Raw genomic sequence first — 23,320 nt, 5'->3', positions numbered from 1 at the left:
GAACTCATGCTGTAGACCAACCAGCTACCTGCCTTCTATCCAGACCAGGAGTTAAGCAAGCAGTTTCAATGTGGTGGTTTGAATAGCAACAGCCCCCATAGGTTCATATATTTATATGCCTAGGCATCAGGGAGTACCTCTCTTTGAGAAAGACTAGGTATGGCCTTGGAGGAAGAGTGTCACTGGGCGTGGACTTTGGGGTTTCAAAAGCCCACACAAGGCCCAGTGTTACTGTCTGCCTACAGATCGGAATATAGCCTTTAGCTACTGCTCTAGCGCCTGCCTGCAGGTAACCATGCCATGATAGTGGACTTAACCTCTAAAATAGTAAGCCCCCAGTTAAATGCTTTCTCTTATTAGAATTGCCTTGGCCAAGGTGTCTCTTCACAGCAATAGAACAGTCACTAAGACATCTAGTAAAGGAGCAAGGTGGTGAGAACATTTAGAGTGTCTTCAATATAAGAAACCTCAAGTGAACAGCGGCTTCCTAATGCTCTAATGCCTAATGTAATAACCAATGTTGCCGCGACCCTAGGACCTCAGGGCATTAGCTTGATGGAAATATACAGAATGCTAATATATAGACATGAGCTACTATGTGGATTTAATAATAGCCGGATGACTGGAGAAACATTAGGGCTAAGTATATTGGGCAGGACAATTCCAGAAGAAACTAGAATATGAATCTATGTAAGGAAGATCTCATCAGTGGAGAGAGGTATCATCCAGTTGGTTCAAGGCTGGGAAAGGGACAGAAAAATGAATCCCCACCCATCAGCTGAGACATTCTTCCCTTCCCTTGGATGTCAGAAAGGGGCCTTTAGCCTCAGACTCAAAATTATACTATTGACTTTGGACTTGGTTCCAAGTCCTTTTGACTTGGGATGAGCCCCACTACCAATTGCCCCCATTATCTGCTTGGTAGACAAGCTTATGTTAGACTTAACCTCCATGATTGCAAGAGCCAATTTAAAAAAAAAAAAAACCATCTTTAATGTTTCTAGCTCAGTCTCTCTAGCATGCAAACCAAAATTCAACTGACCTCATGTCCTTAGCCAGATTTCTATCGACCATCAGTCTTTGTATGAAACTTATCATGCTTCCTTTCTTAATTATTCTGGACCATCTGGCAGTCTTCGATGCCAGCTGCCCTAATTGCTTTCTTTTGCTGTGATAAAACACTGACCAAAACCAATTTGGGGAGGAAAGAGTTTATTTAGCTGACAGTCTACCATTTAAGGTAAACCAAGAACTGAAGCAGAGACCATGGAGGAACACTGCCTACTGGCTCGTTCCCAGGTTCAAGTTCAGCTACCATTTTTTTTTTCTTTTTGGCTTTTTGAGACTGGGTGTCTATAGCTTTGGAGCCTGCCCTGGAACTAGCTCTTGTAGACCAGGCTGGCCTCGAACTCACAGAGATACGCCTGCCTCTGCTACCATTCTTTCATACCCTAGGCTCACCTGCCTAGCAATGGCACCGCCCACGGTGGACTGGACCCTCCCACAACAATTAGTAATCAAGAAAATGCCCCGCAGATATACCCACAGGCCAACCTGGAGGAGACAATTCCTTAATTTCGGTTCTTTCTTCCTAGGTGTGTCGAGTTGAGGACAGAAGCCAATGATAACACCAGCTGGAAACACGTCAGTCTTTCCTACATCTGGGCTGTTCTGCACATCACTGACCATCATCTGATCCCCCACAGACGTTACCAGACCTTCCCTCAACCACAATGTTAGCTAAAATGGACTGTGGTTTATTTTGTTCATTTCAATAACCTCTGGATCTCAATGTCTCAAGATCACGAGTCTTCAGCCATTCGGTTTTAAAATCTACTCACACTCGGGCAGTAAGAAAAATAAATTTATTGAGGGTTCCAAAGGAACTTCATGGAGAGGGAAGAAGTACAGACAAGATAAAGGAGAGAGAAAGTTGGCAGGGAGTAAGCACTTCTATCTGGTGAGGCAGGGCCGTCAATGACTTTATTTTCTCTACATGTAAGATGCATTCTGGAAAGGGCTTCCTCTGCTGAGGACCCCAACACAGCATCCCCAGCCTCCCACATCTCCCTAGAGCAGTGGTTCTCAACCTTCCTAATGTTGCAGCTCTTTGATACAGTTCCTCATGGTGACTCCAATCAGAAAATGATTTCATTACTATCCGTAACTGTAACTTTGCTATTGTTCTGAATCATAATGTAAATATTTTTTGAGACAGAAAAAGTTTGCCAAAGGGTGTGAGACTCACAGGTTGAGAACCAAATTGTTCTGACCTAGAACAACAATTTCACTGTTAATCTGAATTTGTAGACGGAACCTGAGTAGGATATACCAGCCCTGGCCCAGGCACCATGGCTACAGGAATAGACGGCATAGGAAGAGATAACAATATCTGCCAGCAAATGGGGTTCAGTTTCTCAGGGATACTTTGTTCAAAGATAAAACTATTCAATGGTCATTTATTAACGTTAGGCATATTCAAACTTTTGTTAAATGTTTAACTTGGAAGTATCCCACCGAGAAAACTACTCCATTTTAATAACCCCATTTGAGGGAGTCTTTAATGGTTGGCAGAATTCATTTCAGTTCAGTCAGTGGAGTTTCTAACCATCCCATTTGACATCGATTCCTTAAGCAATTTAACAGCACAGGCATTTGAGAAATCTGACTCGAAACAAACAAACCTTCCCATATGTTTAAGTCTGAGTTAACATAATAAATTAAACATAAATGAATTCTCAGCAATATTTCATTATTTTTGCATCCATGGTGAAACATCAAAAACTTCCCAACTAAGCAGCACAAGTGTAAGAATCCATTAGGCATTTGACTCCTAAGGCCAACATTACATATTGAAATATGTCAATTATGTTAAAACACTTCATATAGCAAGTAGTAGTTTTAATGAATATAAAAACAACCCCTAAATTGGGTGTAGTAGCTCATATTTTTAATCCCAACACTTGGGAGGCAGAGGTATGAATCTCTGAGAGTTTAAGGCCAGCCTGGTGACAGACTGAGTTCCAGGACAGCCAGGGATAAACAGAGAAACCCTGTCTCAAAAAAAAAAAAAAAAAAAAAAAAAAAAAAAAAAAAAAAAACCCTCCCTCCTGAACATAATTGCACTGAAGATTGTGGGAAATGCTTCCTAGTCTTAAGGGTTTGTGATTGCTATAAATATTACACAAGAGTTGAAGCACTCTCAAAGGGAGCAAGTCCCCAGCGGGCGAGCCCAGAACAGGGATGATAAGGAACTCAAGATTGGGGAACTGAGTGACTGGAATTAATTCACTGTTAAAAGAGAATGATTTGACACTTAAAGACAGTTGTGATGAGAATAATGGCCAGGAAATCCTCCAGAGCTGCACAGGAACAGCAGCTTCAGGTAGAATCCTAACTGTAGTGCACACCCTGCACACTTAGGAAGACTTACTTAAATGGTTGTAGGTCAACCCTTTCAACCTTAAAGCACAAGCTCTCATTTGTGACTAATGTAACTACTCAAAAAGGCAAACTCCAGGTTCTCACAAGACACCATACTGTAGAACTGTTTCAGCGCACTAAAGGGAACCTATATACCCTATTGTTGAACTTAAACACCAGAACATTCCAGACATATCCCCACTTCTGCTTTAAGGAATTTCAGCGCACTAAAGGGAACCTATATACCCTATTGTTGAACTTAAACACCAGAACATTCCAGACATATCCCCACTTCTGCTTTAAGGAATTTCAGAGCACTAAAGGGAACCTATATACCCTATTGTTGAACTTAAACACCAGAACATTCCAGACATATCCCCACTTCTGCTTTAAGGAATTTCAGCGCACTAAAGGGAACCTATATACCCTACTGTTGAACTTAAACACCAGAACATTCCAGACATATCCCCACTTCTGCTTTAAGGAATTTCAGCACACTAAAGGGAACCTATATACCCTATTGTTGAACTTAAACACCAGAACATTCCAGACATATCCCCACTTCTGCTTTAAGGAATCTAAGGTTATAAAACTGAGATTATGAGCACTCATTACAAAAATCTTTCCCCAAGGACTCCTTCAGCTCAGGATGCTGTCATCAAACACATCCTAACCTAAGTAGGGGAGCTAAAGGAAGAGAGGGAAGTAATGGCTGTGGACCAATATGCTGGTCACAAGTCACTGGCCATCGGGAATTGACACACCTCAGAAAGTCAAAAAGAAAAGAATCTTTTTATAAAAAAAAATAAGGTTTACAATGAACTTTCAAAACCACATTTTTTCAAAGCAAACTGCTCCCATTTAGGGTTCAGACCCACAACATAAAGAACAGAGAAAAAGAAGAGTAGGTACAGGAAAGAGAACTGTTCTGGAGGGCCACACACACAGACCCACTCGGAACATGCGCACAGGCTGACGGGCCGTTACCATGAGGGCAGGACAGCCTTCTCACAGACTGAGGCAGGTGAAGCTGGAGGGAAGGCAGCACATTAGGATGGACTGGTTCAGTCAGATTGCTCTGGACTTTGTCCTGATAAGCAGACTAAAGACAACACCGTGGAGAGCACAGTTCATAGGTAAGCAAGGACTACGACACCCTAACTATGCTTCCAGGAGCAATAGTCTATGATCTGCCACACTTGGAAGACAGTCCCACAAGCAGCTTGGGAGAGTGTGTGACCCAGGACTTCAAGGATAACAGCAAAAGAAACCAAAGTTCTCAGGGGCACTGCATACAGAGAAAGAGGTTCTGCTGTTGCTGTTTGTTCTTGATATTTCCCAGGCTAGACGTAGAAACAAAACAAAAACCAACGTGCTGTTCCCTTGGCAGGACTCTGCCCCATATAAACCAAGTTTGACTCCATTAAAATCAGTATCAACTCATCCAGGGTGGACAAAACACTGTGACTAAAACACCTAAAACCTTCCAGCAGAAGATGCCACAAAATCAACCAAATTAATACATAGAAAACCATGTCTTCAAACAGGTACTTATTTCCCAATTATAATTAATCCAGTCTCTTCCATAAAACTCTTTGAATGTCTTGCAGATGCCGTCTTCTCAGCGATTAAGAGTCAAACAACTCCCAGTTAGGAGCTCTTGTCCGCGTCAGCGGGCTGACAGGGTGTCTCTGTCTTCTCCTCCTCTGGGAGTTCAGCAGGCACGTGCTCTGCCACAGGGGCGCTGTTGTTCCTCGTCATGGTGGCAAACAGCATGTCCATCATCCCCAAGGTTTCCAGGAGTTCTCTTTGGTAATCGATTTCTTTTTCTACGAGTCCTTGAAGTACTATGAACTTTTTATCAACTATGGGTGACTGGCCAATCACAGGCAGATATATATCTACAAAGGGACAGAAAGTATATTAACTAGAAACATTTTCTGTGGGTGAAATCAATATTTAGAAACAGTATGATGCTAAATATAAAGACATTGAATACCAGTATTTTTAATAATTAAGTTGTAATTTATAGAAAGCATAACAATCCATCTGATTAAATGAATTTTGAAAAGAAATAATTATATAAAATACAGGGTATGGGGTCTTATTTTCATTTTCATGTTAAAAACTACATGACTGGGGGCTGGGGAAAGTCCTTGCTTTGCAAACAGTTAAGATCTGAATTTGATTCCCAGAACCCATAGAAAAGACAAGAAAAAGAAGCTGGACACCTGGCACACAACTGGAACCCAGCCCTGGGGAAGTAAAGACGGGAAGGCCTGAGGCTGGCCGGCCACCAGCTGAGCTCTACTGAGCTTCAGCATCAGTGACAGAACCCGTCTCGGAAGAACAGATGGAGAGGGATGGAGGAAGCCCCAGGATGCCAACATGTGGCAAACCCGAAACAGAGTATTAGGTTCGGGGCTGCAAGAAGGAATGGACCACATGAAAAGGCATGAGTAAGCCCCAGGCAGGACCAAGGGAAATCCAGAAACACTGAACTTTAGATCTGTAAATGAAACAAAGTACCCAGAAGCAGACAGGGTGAATCCTCCTCAGTGCGGCTTTCAGCAAGAGAGAAAAAGACTGCTTCAGTGGGCTCCAGTCACACATCCGGCCCTCTAGAGAAAGTCGGTGGGCTCCAGTCACACATCCGGCCCTCTAAAAAGAGCTGTGACTCACGTGGCAAGCATGCCCTAGTTTGTTCATGCTTGTCATGGGAAGGAACCATCTTACACCACTAATCTCTTCCAGCCAGGGGCCAGGAGCGTCTCATTTTCTCATTTCTAAACCCCAAAGGTCTCTCTACTCTACTGGATAAGAAAGTAGCCATCACAAAAATCCATATGGACTTGGGAAATGGTTGTGACTTGGATACTACACCAGAGACAAGGACTAAACTAAAGCACCCTCGACTTTTCGCAGCAGCTGAAAGCTGTAAGAGGAAGAATAACAGACCTTGCATGGGAACGCAAGGGAGGAAGGGGCTGTGGCAGGGACTGGCCCGGCAGAGCACTCAGCATCACTCAGTGGTGGTGCAGAAGCCACCGGCACGAGTCCGCTCGGCCTGACTGCTTTCTACATTCTGAGCCCCAGACTACACAGAAACGCAGCTCCTGTGTGGTGTTTCCACGCCCACACTGGTACTGGTAGAGTACCTCTGATGTAAAATGCTCTCCAGCCTGGTGGTCCCCAGCTCATGAGGGTGGCCTGAGGGTAGACACTGCATAACCCACACTGTTGAGTCTGCCCGCAGGTGTGCAGAGCTCAAGCCAGCGACAGCCACCCCCATCTCCTCAGCAGGAAGAGATGGCTGTCCCGCATTGTTGTGTACTACACTGCTCCACTTCCTTCTCCCTCGCTATGGTTGCTCACTTACACCCTAAGTACTTCTTCTCCAATCCTGCTGCTTCTCTTTCCTTTCACTAACTTCCGCTGTTTATTTTTACTTTGGCTGAGTTTTAAATTCCTAGCTAACCCTATCACACTCTTGGGCCTCACATGTCCCTCCTTCCTGGGGGTACAGTTGTTCTCGGGTGGTCTGTTACGTGTAAATATGGGTTTGGCTTTCAGCCACTATGTGTGTAGCAGGCAGAGATGTGAAGCAAAGGTGTCCCATACAGATGCAGCAGCGAATCCATCCCCAGATGTGCGGTCACAATGGAGAACAGAAGACAAGCGGAGCGAGCAGTGTGCGTCCTCCACTTGGTACTAACTCCTCATCAGGTAGCCCTGAAGCTACTGAGATAGCTGAATACCTAACAAAGACAATGACCTCAAAGAGGCAATCATGGAACAGATGAAGGAAGGAAACAATCAGACCAACGACACTGACAAGGAATTCCTCAGAGAGACTCTAAGAAAAACCAAATGGAAACCTTAGATATGAAAGATTCAATAAATCAAATTACAGTGGAAAACATTTGGAGTAAGTCAAGCAAGAGATGGGAGATTGTGGGTTGAGGAATTATCATATCCATCACACACACTGTCAACAACCAAAGCAAATACATTCACAGCTTTCAAGAACTTTGGGACATGACAAAGGGAAAAAATCTAAGAGTCTTCACTGTAGAAGCATACAGAATCTAGGCAGTGAAATTGAAGCAGTAAATTTCAAAGTCCAGGGAAAGATACAGCTATCCAAATACAAGGGCACTCATCCCGAGAAGAGAACCCTCTGTATCACACTACAGCTAGCATGGAACAGACCACCACACACAGCAGGACCAAATTACTCACAGAGGTGAGCTCAGCACTAGAACATCAGCCCTCTTCAGAAAAGGAAAGGCAACAGGGAGTGATGTCAATCCTAAGAGGAATAACTACCAACCAAGAGAATTACATCCAGTGAAGCCACCTTTAAAACTGACGGAGAGGGTAGACTAGAGCGAACCATGGCCACTAAACCAGCATAAGGAAGACGACACTGAAGGAAAGCCACAATCACACGAGCTTGAGAAAATTCGCATCAAGAGAAAACAGATGAGCAAAAGAGGATTAGGAGAGAATCAGAGGTTTTCAATCCAATAAACCAGCAAATAAATCAAAGATGAATGAACAAGGAAGAAAAGAACAAAGATCAGTTAGGGAAACACAAGAATCTTATAGGAATTAGCACACACCTCTCAGTTCTAACCCCAAATACCAACTCTGGATTTCCTTCTCCAATTGAAGCATGCAGACATAACTGTGCATAGTGGCAGATGCCTATAATGCCAGCAGTTGGGGCACAAACCTGGCCATACACACCTTCATATAAGCCATATAAGAATGTAAAAATCTGGGCTGGAGAAATGGCTCAGTGGTTAAGAGCATTGCCTGCTCTTCCAAAGGTCCTGAGTTCAATTCCCAGCAACCACATGGTGGCTCACAACCATCTGTAAAGAGGTCTGGTGCCCTCTTCTGGTCTTCAGGCATACAGACAGAATATTGTATACATAATAAATAAATATTAAAAAAAAAGAATGTAAAAATCCACCACCCTTATAGATGTTCATGGAAAAAACTTTCTTAAACTGTAATTATCCTAGTCCAGCCAATTCAAATCTGCCACTCTAACATTTTAATTGCACCTGTACCCCTAGGTTTTCTGTTTCAGGTTCTTTAATTTTTTTCCAAACGCTGAGGCTCAAGCTCAGGCGCCTGACAGATGTTCTGCTGCTGAGCTCAGGCCCAGCACCTAGGCTTTCCCAAGCCTGCTGGAATGTCTCTCTCACAACTACTCACCAATGATTATCTCAGCAGCGCGAATCAAAACAGGGGCAAATCTCGGCTGAGACAGATTCCTACAAAGCAAAACTTCTGATTAATGAATCTTGCAAGGCCTGTCCCTGGCGCTCAAGCAGGCTTTTGGGAACCTGTTCCCCATGCAGAGTTGCCTCGCCCAGCACTGATGCATGGGGAGGAGCTTGGTCCTGCCTCAACTTGATGTTTTGTTGACTCCCCTGGGAGACTGAGGAGGAGTGGATGGGGGAAGGGGGAGGGAAGAAGAGGAGAGGAAGGGGGAAAAACTGTGGTTGGAATGTAAAATAAATGAAAAATTTTAATAATAAAAATAGATAAATTAAAAAAGAAAAAAGAAAAACATCCCTAAAACAAACTCTAATTGTTCCACCAATTCTCTGTAAAGAGCAAACTAAAAGTAGGTGTCTCTCACTGGGTAATATTGGAGGATTTCAGCCACAAAACCCAAGTCAAGCATACCTTATCAAAAAGTTCAGAACCCGGGTAATCTCCTTCTCATCCCGACCTGCAAGAGCATTGGCAAGGACTCCTCTCCGATTCAATTCCTTTATGATGGAAACTGTAACCTCGGGCGTCTTTATTACACAATTAGGCTAGAAAATGTTTAGAGTCAGTACAGTCAAAAAGACAGACGAGAGAAAGATCACTACCCTGCACTGAACTACCAAACTTATCTTCACAATCCCAAGTCATGGTAAATCAAACCCATCGTCAAGACGGTTCCCCACGTCCTTTCCCTTTTTTTCTGACAGGGTCTCACTTTACAAGCCACAGTGGGCCTTGAAATTTATTCTGTAGCCCAGCTTGACCTCAAACATGTGATTTGCCTGCCTCAGCCTCCCAAGTGCTATGATTAGAGGCAAGAGCCATAATACCAGAGACTATTTTTGTTTGGTTTTGTTTTGTTTGAGACAGGGTTTCTCTGTATAATCCTGGAACTCACTCTATAGATCAGGCTGGCCTTGAACTAGAGATCAGGCTGCCTCTGGCTCTGGAGTGCAGGGATTAAAGGTGTATTCCACCACTAGCTAAGCAAGGCAGAATACACCGCCTATCTCAATGCCGGGAAGAAAACCAAGGGGATCCTGAGGGCTCATTGGCCATCCAGCCAGCCACCTGGTGAGCTCCTAGTTCAGTAACAGACCCTGCCTCGGAAGGGCTTTTTATCACTTGACACAAGCCAGGGTCATCTGAAAAGAGAATGTCAGTTGAAAAATGCTTCCATTATACTAGCCTGTGGACAAGACTATGGGAATATTTTCTTGATGTGGGTGCCCAGCTCACTGTGGTGGTGTCCCCCCTGGCAGGTGGTTCTGGGCTGTTCAACAAAGCAGGCTGAGCAAGCCATGAGGAACAAGCCAGTAAGCAGTGCTCCTCCATGGTCTCCACTTCAGCTCCTGCTTCCAGGTCTCTCTGCCTTGAGATCCTGTCCTGACTTCTGAACCTCCTGATGCACTGTAAACTCTTTTCCTGCCCAGACTGCTTTGGCCTCGCTCTTTACACAGCAAAGGAAGCAGACTAAGATAGACATGATCTCAAGAAGATGGACAACAACTGAGTTGTACTGATCAAACACCCAGTACTGATCTCTGGCCTTCCCACATGCATACACATGGACCCTGCCCCCCACCCCCCCCACACACACATACAAAATTAAAACCTAGTTAAGTGGAAGGAACGTGTTTCTCACTTACCTCAAGGACTCTGTCAAGTGCCTTTGATATTCGGAAACTTTTCAGGTCCCTGTCATACCATTCTAGGTGCTTCTTTGCTGGTCTGTTGATCATGATGTCATCCTGAATGAAAAAGCAAATTTATAGAGGAAAAAAATTACTGTCTATACAGTTCCATTAAAATAAATTTTTTCCATTAGAGCTGGCCCTGGTGATAGGAGTGAGGGGGACCCAGATCTGAGGGGCCAAGAGCAGGAGAGCTTGCTATAGGCTGCATCGGGTGAGCTGGCCAAGAGCAGGAGAGCTTGCTATAGGCTGCATCGGGTGAGCTGGCCAAGGCAGAGCGGAAGAGCTCATCCGGGTTGAGACAACGAGGGAACGCTAATGAGTTGACCAACCCAGATACCACCCACGCCTACAACCAGGCTTACGAGTTGGCCCACCCCAGCATCCACCAAATCTATGAACCGTTGGAGCATGTGAAGGGGATGAACCTGCAGATCCCAAACAGCAGGATCTCCATAACACAGGACAACAGGATATCCAAGAGGAGTCCCAAAGACAGCCATTAATGATAGTGTAGCAGAAACCAGAGGCCTCGAGCCAGATCGATGACTCGTGGCAATGAACACTTGCAAGTAAAGATGAACAGACTGAACAGTAAACTGTGTCTCAACTGACCACACTACAAGTTCCATGACAAGAGTCTCCTTTATTTGTTTTGTTTTGTTTTCTTTTAAATTTGGTTTTGTTTTGGGGGAGGCTGCAAGAGCAGGGGACAGTGAGGTAAGTAGGATCAGAGTGCATGATGGGAAATCCACAAATAATCAATGAAAATATATGTAAATAAAAAGAAATGTATTCACAATACAGTGAAACATTTTAAAGTCAGGATGTTTTTACAATACACAACAAATAGTGTTCCTGTGTAATAATAACAGTAATAATCATAATCCAAATGATACACTTTGTCATGTTAATGTGTTCTTATGATGTTATGATGTTTAGCTTATATATATGTAAGTGGCTCTATTCTGAGCAAACTTACTCAAAAAAAAAAAAGATGAATAAGCAGGCAGTATGACTGCATATAAAGAGAAGAAAACCAACTGGAGACTCGGATCTAGTAGTCCCAGCTCTGGTGACCTCCTGGGCCACCCGAACTTGACAATTCAGTCCCTCTCCAGTCCTAGGAAGACATTACAGCCACACGCGGTTTAGAGGACAAATCCGACACTATTCTGAAGACGGCAAAACACTGTATTAGTTCATGATTCGGGATATTGAGTAGGTAGTCCCTGCTCCCCATTATTCTTCAATAACGTACTATAGCAATCTGGAACCAATTCTGATGGAAAAAAAAGCAAAATAAATGTACCTATTATGAGTCATACTTTGCAGTAAATTTCAGGAATGGGTGAAACTGACCCTTCTAAGAAATGTCATATTTTAAAAATAATAAAAAATACATACTTACCTGTTGCTTCATGTAAATCTTTCCTTTAATAAAGGTTCGATATGCAGGCCTCCTTCTCGGGAGAGATTCCTTCTTTGACTCTGATTTCCGGTGTTTAACGCTCAGTATTCCATTGGTCATCCCCACAACTATCGTCTCATCTTCATGCTAATGGTAATCAGAAAAATCAGTCTATTTTTAACCAACATTTTATAGTACCTTTGACTCAAAACAGCATTTATACCATGCCTGCTACTTCTTACCCACAGTTCCAGTCAATGCAGACACTCCTAACAATGATCTACCCAAAATGTTATCGCAAAACCACCGTCAGGACGGACCTTCTCACCCTCTACAGCACTGCCAGTGAAGCGCGTGGGATGAGAGTGCTGATGTCGGCTGCTCATGCTAATAAGATGCTGTGACCTCTTGACAAGTGTCAAGTAAGTGTCTGTACTTGGAGTAGAAAGAGGGCTACACAGGGGCATGACTCTCGGAAGCTACTCCCCCACAAGAGCTTCTCTTTACTTTTCCTCCCCAGCTTGGACTTCCCATGTAACATTTCAGGTGTCTTCTGGCCCAAATGTGGCTCCTCATAAAACCTAACAGTGAACATTCCAGAAAGCACAGTGCTTACTCAGCTGCTCCTGCCCTCTCTGCCTTTTCTGGGGCCAACCTGCCATTCCTGGGCTTTGCAACACCTTGAGTTTGTTGAAGGAAGAGTTAACAAAGTCCTAGTCCAGCCTCGGTGTTACTATGACAGCAGTCAGTGCTACCAAGTGGGAATTCATGCAGTTATCAGAAAACATCACATCCTAGCAACTGTCTTGACTCAAGCAACTAATATGCTTTATTAAATCCAAAGGTAACCCCAAAGATTCCACTTTACTTTTACTTGATGGGCATGGTGTGTAACAACTTGAAAAGAGCTGAAAGTACATACAGAAAGTGCCAGACTCAAGATGGAAGCTGTGTAGTCAAAGCTGTGGACGACCTTGTAGGAAGTTGTGCTGTAGACCTTGACTTTCCTGGTGAGAAGGAAAAATTCCGTCAAGTCACCTCAGAAATGAGTGAAAACACAAAGTTTCTGGGTTTTTTGGTTTTCATTTTTGTTTTTTTGAGTCAGAGTTTCTCTGTGTACCATTGGAGCCTGTCCTGGAACTCGCTCTGTAGACCCTGTTGGCCTTGAATTCACATTGATCCACCTGTCTCTGCTTCCCAAATGCTGGGATTAAAGGCCTGTCACTACTCCCAGCTGTATTTTTATATTTTAAAGAATGTGACCCAGAATGAAATATATCCTCAGAATAAAAACTTCAAAATACATATGTATATATAAAATGGCTTTAAAAGAAACTATAAGAAAATAAGCTATCTCAAAAGATCCGTGTTCAAGTGGGTAAGCAATATTGTTCTAGTGTATAAGCTAAAGCAAGAGATAATTTATTTCTGGGGGAATATAAGTAGTTATATGTAAATAAAAGATCAAACTACTTCAAAGCAATAGACTTTTATCCTTTATGAGAACCATTACAACATTTCTTTAACCACAAATACTGCTAAAAATAACTCAATTTCTCAAGCAGTAAGTGCTAACAATGACACACAAGAAAACTAGAATTCTACCTGTCCAGTGAGCCAGAGAGCAACCTCTGTCCAGAGCTGCTCAGACACAAACACGTCACAGTCTTATGATGATTCTTCAAAGACACAAGCAACTGTCCTCCTTTTAACATGTCCCAGACTTTGACGTAACGACCGCCTGTGGAAAGAAGTAACCGCTTGTGTGATATTCTGCCTACATGCTCAGAATGATGGAGCTCTCAGAGGCACCCTCCCTGAGCTCGGTAAAGCTTCCGGAGCCAGACTTCACGCCCTGACCCCACCCGCCACTGGGAGTGGTGCTTGGTAGAAACCCCTACTCACAGAAGCGTTAGCATGGCTAAGCTACTGCTTATTTCACATCAAGCAGAACAAATAGGGAACTGAAGATATTCCAAGTAAAGCACAATAAATTTGCTGAGGAGAATGCTGGGCCTGTGAGATGGTTCAGTGGGTAAAGGCCCTTCCTGCCAAACCTGATTCCTGGGACCCACATGGTAAGAGACAGCTGGCTCATCAATGTTGTCCTTTGAACACCACTCATGTACACATGTACATATGTACACAAACACACACACATACAAACTAAAAAAATTTAAGGACTACTGTACAGCCATGAAAATCAATAATATAGATACTGCTTCCTAAAAACTTCATGAACCCCCACAAAGACTCAGTAATTTACTCTAAGAATCAAAAAAGGTAATAAAAGGTAACTTAATCTTATGATTTAAAAAATATTTTTTTAGGAGCTGGAGAAATGGCTCAGCAGTTAAGAGCAGTTGCTGGGTTCAGTTCCCAGCACCCATATGGTGGCTCACAACCATCCACAAATCCAGTTCCAGGGGATCTGACACCCTCTTCTGAACTTTGAGGACACTGAGTGATGTGGTGGTACACAGACATACACATAAAATAAGTTGTAAATACTTTTAATAAAACACCAAGTATAGTGAGGCGGTGGTGGCGCATGCCTTTAATCCCAGCAATACAGAGGCAGAGACAGGTGAATCTCTGAGAGTTAGAGAACAGCCATGGCTACACAGAGAAGCCTTGCCTCAAAAAAAGAGAGAGAGAGAGAGAGAGAGAGAGAGAGAGAGAGAGAGAGAGAGAGAGAAAGACAGAAAAGAAAAGAAAAGAAAAGAAAAGAAAAGAAAGAAGAAAAAACAAAAAAACAAAAACCATCAAATAAAAGTCTACTAGGAGAGTGAAAAGGGAGTGTGCAGAGGAGAATATTGTTCTCATCTGCCCTGGTCAAGGCACTGGGCCTATGCTCAGCTCAATGCCCACCTTCCCGTTTGAATGCGGCAGCTTACGAGGAGCAGAGTTTGCAGTCACTCCTCTACTACAACCTCTCCTCCTCAGGATGTCAGGATGTCAGGGGCTGCCCAAGACACAGAGCTGGTGGCATAGATTTCAACCCTCCCCGTTCAACTTGATTTCGTTTCCACTTCTCAAAACAAGAAAGAATTACATCTGACAATGGCATAAAAAATGTTTTAAGTCAAACAAGTATGAAAACATGTATAAAACAGATTTTTAAAAAGAAGAAATATGAAGCTACAGAGGGCCAGGTAAATAGATTCTTCAGATATCAACAGTTTTGCTTTATTGACAAATGAAAAGGTCAAACCATTTCTCCCATTATGACTATAAAAATTCACTTTAGTAAACACATCAAAACCCGTCGAACTCCACTCTGTTGGAAAAGCATCAAGCTTGGCCTATTTCACTCTACATCTGTCCTCTCCAGCATGTGTGCTGTTTGCAGAGTTACAGGAAAGGAGATCAGCAGGATTCCAGACCCAAAGGAAGGCTGCCAAAGCTATGCAGCTTTGTTAGCTGGAATAACAGAAGGGGAAGAGAGCAGACCTGCGTGGTCAGGTGGGACACATATATTATCTAGTAAATTCTCATGCCCCAGGACTTAAAGCCTGCCACTCACCATGCTGCCTTGGATAAATTAGTTGATGCTTTCATTAGTCCCTTAATTATTTCTTTTTGTTTTGTTTTGGTTTTTGAGACAGGGTTTCTCTGTAGCTTTGGAGCCTGTCCTAAAACTCAGTCTGTAGACCAGGCTGGCCTTGAACTCACAGAAATCCACCTGCCTCTGCCTCCCAAGTGCTGGGATTAAAGGCATGTGTCACTACTGCCCGGCATTATTTCCTTAATTGTAAAACAGAATGCTAACTACCAGGAGGGCTGTCTAGCATTAGCGGTGACGTGCAAACAGCAGACAGTGCCAGGGCGGGGCAGACACAGGAACGACAGTTACTGGCCCTTCCCACTTAGCTGCTGAACAAATACTGAGATATGAAATTCAAGAAACACCAACAATCTACAAATGAAAACTCAAAAAGAAATATCTACTCTCCTTGAGACCAACAACAGTGGTGAAAGCTATTTTGAGAAACGATACCTGAAGACACCAGAAGACCTCCAGAGGGGAAAAGCAGGACACTCTCCACTGGCTGCCCGTGCTCGACACAGAGAACATTTTTATTTGTCCGGGCATCAAACATCTTCACAGTGTGATCATATGACCCTGAAATGTAAATGTTTGAATTATGTGAATATTGCTCTTTATAACAATATAAAAAGTTTGTCTATCCACATACTAAAACTAAAAGGAGAAAAACATTACATGAGATTTTTTGAAAATGCACACATAATTCATAAAGTCAGTACTTCCAAGCCGTCTGCTCCTACCGCTTCTAATCACACAGCACTATGTAATACTACATAGAATCCACTCCTGTCACCATGTCATCATCTGAGAACCTGTACGGGCAGCCGCACAAACCGAGCTCCACCTACAGTGCTGCGGCTGCTGGGGCTCTAACAACCAGGGTACCGTGAGCCCACTACAACCTGGCACCTATGATGCTGTCAAGCAGCTGAAGGTATTCTCAAACGCATTTAGAGGTAACAAAACCCACTATCAAGAGAAGAAAAAGTAAACAAAGAAGAACTGACTTTAATCAAAATCACACACACACACACACACACACACACACACACACACACATATATATATATATATATTTTATGGTGCTGAGAAATAAACCTAGGGTCTCATGCATAGTAGGCAAGTGCTCCACCACTGACCCCCATCTATTAAAGAAAATTTAAATCCCTCCACCCTAAAGAATCTATAGCAATAAAGTAGAAGCGATTACCAACCTGTTACAAAAAGGTCTGGGTTCAGTTTGCTAGCACAGCCACACCTCACATAATCAGAATGCTCTTTGAATGTCAGAATTTCTTTGGAGTTTGGAATGTCCCATAATTTAACTGTATAATCATCAGCTCCAGAGACCACATGATACTTGTCAGCTGTAAAATCTACCATATGAACTGCTCTGAAAGATCAAAAACAGATTACAAAAAGGGAAGAACTCCACTGCTTGCATCTTCTAACATAAAATGTTCCTTCCTAGATTAAAAAAAAAAACAAATGAAACAAGCAAAAAGAGTCCTAAGGCCAACAAGAGAGCTCCCTGGGTCAAGGCACTAGCTGCCAGGCCTGACGGCCCGAGCTCTGTCTCTGGGACCACCATGATGAAAGGAGAGAACAACTCCTGAATGTGTCCTCTGACTCCACAGGCATGTGCACACCCAAACACACACACGATAAGTAAATAAATACTTAGCTTCAGAAAATAGAAACGATTTATGAAAGAAAAAATAAGAGAAAAATGGGTGTTTGTATATAAATGTAATACTATGTCCCAAAGTGTGATACCATGTGACTATTAGATGAGCAAGAATATCACATAACAGAATACAGTCATTAGTGAAACAGGGTTCTAAATGCTGCAACAAAGGTAATTTTTTTAAGTTTTTATTTATTTACTAATTTTATAGAATGATGTTTCATCTGCATGGGTGTCTGTGCACTACACGCATACCTGGTGGCCTCAGATGTCCTGGGACTGGGCTTACAGACAGTTGTGAGCCACCGTGTGGGGGCTGGAAATTGAACATCTGCGAGAGCAGCAAGGCTCTTAGCCACTGAGCCATCTCTCCAGCTCTGCAAAGGTGCACTTTTTAAAACACAACAAAGAGCTCTTTGAAAAGACTTGAGAAAGACTAGCTATGAAGAGTTTCTGTTTTGAGTGTTTCAATGATGGGCACAAACATCCTGACAGTTTGCAGTTAAAAAAAGAAAATAAAAAGAAACACTTGGATATTTTATATCAATAGCAGATTTGAGCAATGACTCTGGTGATCCTGAAACAAAAGTCAGAAACCTGAATTTATCAAGGGGCAAATACCAGAAATCAAAGAAAACAAAGGCAGCATGACTTCAGCTAAGAGGGTCTGAGCCAGCCGAGCTGACAGGATCACTAGAGCTGGAAGGCTGCTGTTAGCCCAGTGGTTCGCATCTTCAGCTGGTCACAGGTCCCACTGAACCTCCTAGACAAGACCACTTTCTAAACACCACACACAACTCTTAGAGCAGTCACAAGTTCTAGGAACTGAATGGCAGAACTCAGGTTAAGTTCTTTCTCTGAGAAAACAGAAAATAAAGTACATATAGGCATAATCTTCACACAACCAATGTTTATCAAAAGCATGGGGCAGAGTGCTCAGGAGAAAAAGAACAAATGAAAACAAAAACACATCAAACTGGCTCTTACTTCGTATGGCCTTCAAACTGCCTGAGGGGAGCCCTCCCACTGATATCAAAAAGTTGAACTACACCATCTTCACTGCCAGCGACAAGCAACTGACCATCCTGTCGAAAAGTCGCACAGTATGCTGTGTCCTTAAAACGGGAAAAGGTTTTTATGGGTTCTTGAGAATACCGGCCATAAATGTGGATCTGTAAGAAAAAAAGCAGCACTTCACTAGATGGCCCAAGCTCAGCAGGAAATCCTACACCAAGAACAAAGATGCTCACTATTGTACTTACTCTTGAAGAAGCTGTGACTGCATAGTTATATGGGGGCTGAGGAGAAAAGTGCACTTTGGACACTGCACCAAATTCCTTAATCTGAACAGGAGTCTTAATGAAAAACAAGAGAGTATTGGCAGAGTTAAAAACGCGAGCCACACACAGAATTATGCTATTTATCCTTCAGATCGTTTCTTTTTGTTCTAAGTACTAATTAGTAGGCTGTGTTGAGAGAAATATGAGGGAAAGAGGAAGGGTAAAGAGACAGGAAAGTGAAACAACACCCATCCTGCTGCCCATCCCCATACTACCCCTTTGACACTGTGGAAGATAAGTGCAGCTGGAGAGCCACATCCAGTCTCAGTGGCTGACTTTACTCCAATGCCCAAGAGAAAGAAGAGCTAAGCCTGTATCTACCAACTATGATTCTAAGTTAATAAAAAGGATGACCAGACCATGAAACAGATCTACATCTTTCTGCACTCACTAACCCACCTTAGCAATCTCTGCATATAAGCAATAAATTTACATTCCATTTTTATAAAGATTCACCGTAATTTACAGTCAGTCCACATCCAATGGACATAATTTTCAAGAATTCCAATATTACATTGGATACATCAATAAATATTTTTACATGTCTTAGTATGCTTTAAGCCATGAGTACAAAGCAAAAACAATGTTTTTATAAAATCATGACAACTACTGTCAATTGCTCTTTTCAATTCTTTTTTATTTATCCCAATATTACAGAATCAACAGTATCTAAACTGTTATCTCAATTGGTTTTATCTTGTGGGTTTTTTTAATCTTATTTGTATTTATGTGTATTTGTATATCTGCTCGTCTAAATGTGTGAAATGCCTGCTGAGGTTAGAAAGATACTAGATCCCCTGGAACTGGAGTTAAGAGCAACTCTAAGCTGCCCAATGTGCTGGGAACTGAACCCAGGTCCCCTGCAAAGGCAGCAAGTGCTTTTTATTTCACGTGGCTGAGACTACCTTCAACCTCCCTGAGTGAGTAAGGATGACTTTGAACTTAGCATCCTGCCTCCACCTCTCAAGTGCTGGGATTACAGGCATGTACCACTAAATAGGTTTGTACAAGGATGGAGATTGAGCCCAGGGCTTCATGCATGCCAGGCAATTATTCTACTAACTGAGCTATAGCCGTTTTTAGTCTGTGAGTAAGGATCAGTCTCTTTATATTTTTATTATTAGATTATATTTCATTTCCCCCAAACCTCCTAGTTCTAAACTTTTTCTAGTTTTCTCGGTTCTCAATCTAAACAAAACTAAACAAAAAGCATTCCAAGTCTTATTGGAAAGTACAGAGAAGCTAATTTCAGAGTAAGAAAAAGCAGGAAAGTCTAGAGTTTCATTTGCCATAACACACGTCCTGTGTTAAGCATCTGCATGGTTAGTATAATTAAGTGGTATGGACTTTTACATGAAGCACTAAGATAAAACAGATAACAAATTATCCACCTAAACTATTAGTTTAGTTAACGGTTCTGAAAGCATAAGCTGGAGAAACAGACATAAACAGATAAAGAAATGTGCAAACTCCGCCTCCCTCATCTCCTCTCGTACTTTACCCTATAATTGCTCCAGTACAGAGTGTCTTGGGTGATTTTTTCACCAAGTACAGGATACGTCTGAATCGCTACAGGTTTATAACCGGCCATGATTTCATACAGTTGAGCTGTTGTCCAGGGGTCAACAGTCTGGAACTGATGTCAGGATAACTGCAGGACTCTGGCTTATGCCTAAAAGAAGAACATATTTTAAAACACATATTGTTTATAAACGTTCACATACAAGTATGCGTTTCCTTCCACTTTCTTCCAAAAGGCTATGTGGAACTTCATAGATTAATGACCAGTAAATCATTTCACTGGAACCCTAGAAGAGAGAGACACTTGAACAATATAGACCAGGGTACCACATCACACCATCTGTACATATTGGCTGTATATGTGTGTTCTCAAACCTCCAAGACCAGTCTGCAACTCTTTTTTTTTTTAAAGATTTATTTATTTATTATATATACAACATTGCTTCCATGTGTGCCTGCAGGCCAGAAGAGGGCACCTGATCTCATTACAGATGGTTGTGAACCACCATGTGGTTGCCGGGAATTGAACTCAGAACCTCCGGAAGAGCAGTCAGTGCTCTTATCCTCTGAGCCATCTCTCCAGCCCCAGTCTGCAACTCTTGAGAAAAAATATGACTCAGCCTTCCAAGAGTCAAACCAGAAAAGGATGCAGACCTAGAATACTCATTTCCTTGGCAAAAGAAATAATATAGAATTAGAAATATAGTTATCCCTACAGACTTGATTTCCTTTAAAAAAAATGTCAAGAAGGAAAACAAAGCTAATATTTTAGTGTAGACACAATGAATTTAGGAATAATCTTCTGACATAAGACATAAAATTAAATGTTAAAAGGTTTAAACTTTAAGATAGAAAACTGAAATAGAATAAACTCAAAATGGTAGAATAAGATTTTAAAAACAAATTCAAGCTCTTTACATGCAATGACACCAAAGCATCTTCTGTGAAGCACCCAACTGAAGAAGCCAAGTCTACCAGATCTGGTTCCAGCGATGCTACTTTCCATCCACCCGAAAAGCCTGCAAAGACGCCATCAATAGCACCGAAACCAACAGTATGACATGCTCTGACTGCTGTTTTGATTCAGCAAAGCAAACCAAGATTCAAGGGAAAAACTTCTCTATTCAATAAAACACCTACGATGTATAAGAGAGTATTCAAAACACTGGGAATACCAGGACAATAAACAGACACGATCTAAACCTTCAAATACCCGAAATAACTGGGCCTATCAGGAGTCTAGACTTAGCTTTCCTCCTCATTCCTAAGAAGAATCAAAGAAACATCAAGGTCTCATCCCGCAGCGGCTTCTTTGTGTGCACGTGTGTGCAAAGCTAGAGTCTTTCTCTATGGTGCTGCACCTTATTTCCGAGACAGGATGAGGTTTCTCACTGACCACAAAACTCACCAACTGACAATACTGCCAAACCAGCAAGCCTGGCTAGCAAGTCTGGGAGATCCTTGTCTCTGCCCCCCAGCACTGGAATTTTAGGCACACTCCAAGCCCTCCTTTTTACCTGGGTGCTCAGGATTTGACCCCACTATAATTCACTAAAACATCTCCCCAGCCCTTAATCTCTCAAATATTTCTAAACCTAAATTCCACTTAACCCGAGTTCAACTGCACTTACTCGTGTCTTTTTGATTATGGAATAGAAACAATGCCATTTGAAAGTCTCCTCGACTCCTCTATCCATCTTCCAAATAGTTACCAGTGTTGCTACAAAACTGAACACTGTCCAGAAAATGAAGCCCTAGCTTCTTAGCATGCAAGGTTCCATTTGCTCTGGCCCTTTAAGTGTCACCTCTTGCTATTACCAACTGTTTACGGTTCACTAAACTCGGCACTCTCATTCCTTCTGACTTCAGCATGTGCTCTCGACCAGGAAGGACCTTTCTCCATCCACCTCCTATTTAAGATCGCCACAGGAAATCAGACTGTCCTTCAGAAATCCCTCTCTGCCTTCTAAGACTGGGTGCTCTCTCCCACGATCCTTTTTGGTTCTATTTCTGTAAGTGCACTTAGTCACACCGCACTGTAATGGCCTCTTTTTCCAGTTAAATAAAACAATATACTGGAAATATTTGTTTGGAAAAATGCTCAAACGATGATCTTTTTATAAGGGGGGTAGGAGCATCGTGCGAATTCCTATTGGAAAATATAAAATAAAAATCAATAGTGGTCTATAACAAGAACAAAGCTGTACAGCGGGCGTTCAAAAACACTCTCCATCAAGGGCAAGATGGTAAATATTTTAGACTTGGCCAACCAACAAGCAAATACATACATTTCATATAATATATATTAATATAGTTAATGACTTACAAGAAAAATTTACAGTGTTTACAGTAGGCTTCCCCAATAATCACAGATACAATCTTTGGTGTTGTCGTTGTTGTTTGTGAAAGAGAGTAGAATTCTTTGAGGTCAAGGGCTACTTCATTTAATTCCAAGCCCAATCACTCTACATAGGGCACAATGTTTACCTGTTAAAAAAAAATTGTTTAGTTCACTAGATACACAAAAACCGGCATTGTTTAGATCCAAGGAAGAGTACCTCATAAGTCTATTTTTTCTAGAAATAAAAGCGTCTGGAGGGAAGAAGTGAAAAGCAGCGGTGACCTGCCAGATTGCAAAAATGAAGAACGGCGTTAGTGGGACGTGTGCGGGAAGACAGTGCAAACAAATAGCGAGATGTCATGACAACTAATGGAAGCCGAAGCCAGAGCCTAAAGAAAACTGGGGTTCAGTGAACAACAGGCATTACTACAAAACAAAACGTTCAAATAAACTCTGTAATTAGAGCGGTGAGCACACAGAAGAGGAAGCTGTTTACTTCCACCTGGAAAGAGTATGCCAGTTCAGCGGGGTCTGTGAGCATAACATGACACGATGAGCATCAAAGGAGCAGGGCGCAGGGCAGAGGGAGACGAATACCCAGCCATTCTCCAATCACTAGGACACAATTCTGTGCTTGGTTTTGGAGAAGAGCAGGTTACTCCAGGGACTGTCAGCGGCGGCTAGGAGAGTGACTACGGAGAAACAAACAGAGCCTGGGAGAAATTAAATAGCAAGGACCCTCGGAGGCAGGTAAGTTCGGCGATCTCCTGCGGAGCCTGGGCAGCACGTCCAGCATGTCAGAGATCACAGTGGGACCTGAGCAAGCCTGCGCCGCCACCGGGAACCACCATCGCCTACCTCCGCGGGGCCCCGCGGGTCCGCAGAGGCACCCCGATTCCCAGGACGACTCCCTGACTTCGCCAGCTCCCTACAGGAGATGTGTCTGAAGCACTTGCTCAAACTCACGCGGACGCTCCAGGAGCCGGAAACGCACAGGCGCAGGAGTGCGTCGCGGACAGATGACGTAATGGCGCATGTGCAAAAGCGGTGCGCGACCCAGA

At 42.7% G+C, this 23,320-nt stretch overlaps 1 protein-coding gene across 2 annotated transcripts; it reads right to left on the bottom strand.

Annotated features, from left to right (window-relative positions):
• Positions 1-1,849: 1,849 nt before the first annotated feature.
• Utp15 (UTP15 small subunit processome component) lies at positions 1,850-23,280 on the bottom strand. 2 transcript variants are annotated; one of them, XM_075976242.1, is made up of 14 exons: positions 23,118-23,280; positions 22,245-22,405; positions 19,899-20,069; positions 18,320-18,412; positions 18,045-18,229; positions 16,585-16,763; positions 15,821-15,946; positions 13,426-13,561; positions 12,743-12,827; positions 11,821-11,967; positions 10,365-10,466; positions 9,130-9,263; positions 8,653-8,711; positions 1,850-5,324 (listed from the first exon to the last, which is right to left on the bottom strand). In XM_075976242.1, the coding sequence occupies exons 3-14, from the start codon at positions 19,986-19,988 to the stop codon at positions 5,074-5,076; spliced, it is 1,587 nt and encodes a 528-aa protein (XP_075832357.1). In that variant the 5' UTR covers positions 19,989-20,069; positions 22,245-22,405; positions 23,118-23,280; the 3' UTR covers positions 1,850-5,073. The 2 variants fall into 2 exon arrangements, with proteins under 2 accessions (XP_075832357.1, XP_075832358.1); XM_075976243.1 differs by lacking the exon at positions 22,245-22,405 and having other exon boundaries at positions 23,118-23,267.
• Positions 23,281-23,320: the final 40 nt, after the last annotated feature.

This window comes from Microtus pennsylvanicus, chromosome 6, assembly GCF_037038515.1.
Source record: "Microtus pennsylvanicus isolate mMicPen1 chromosome 6, mMicPen1.hap1, whole genome shotgun sequence".
Classification (NCBI taxonomy): Eukaryota; Metazoa; Chordata; class Mammalia; order Rodentia; family Cricetidae; genus Microtus; species Microtus pennsylvanicus.
This window is presented reverse-complemented; position numbering and strand designations above follow the sequence as displayed.

Coding starts and splice junctions, on each gene's coding strand:
- Utp15 (XM_075976242.1), bottom strand. CDS start 19,988: ATGGCCGGTTATAAACCTGTAGCGATTCAGACGTATCCTGTACTTGGT. Junction 18,413..19,898: donor TGTACTGGAGCAATTATAGG/GTAAAGTACGAG, acceptor TTTTTCATTAAG/ACTCCTGTTCAGATTAAGGA. Junction 12,828..13,425: donor CTCTCTGGCTCACTGGACAG/GTAGAATTCTAG, acceptor CCTTCTCACCAG/GAAAGTCAAGGTCTACAGCA.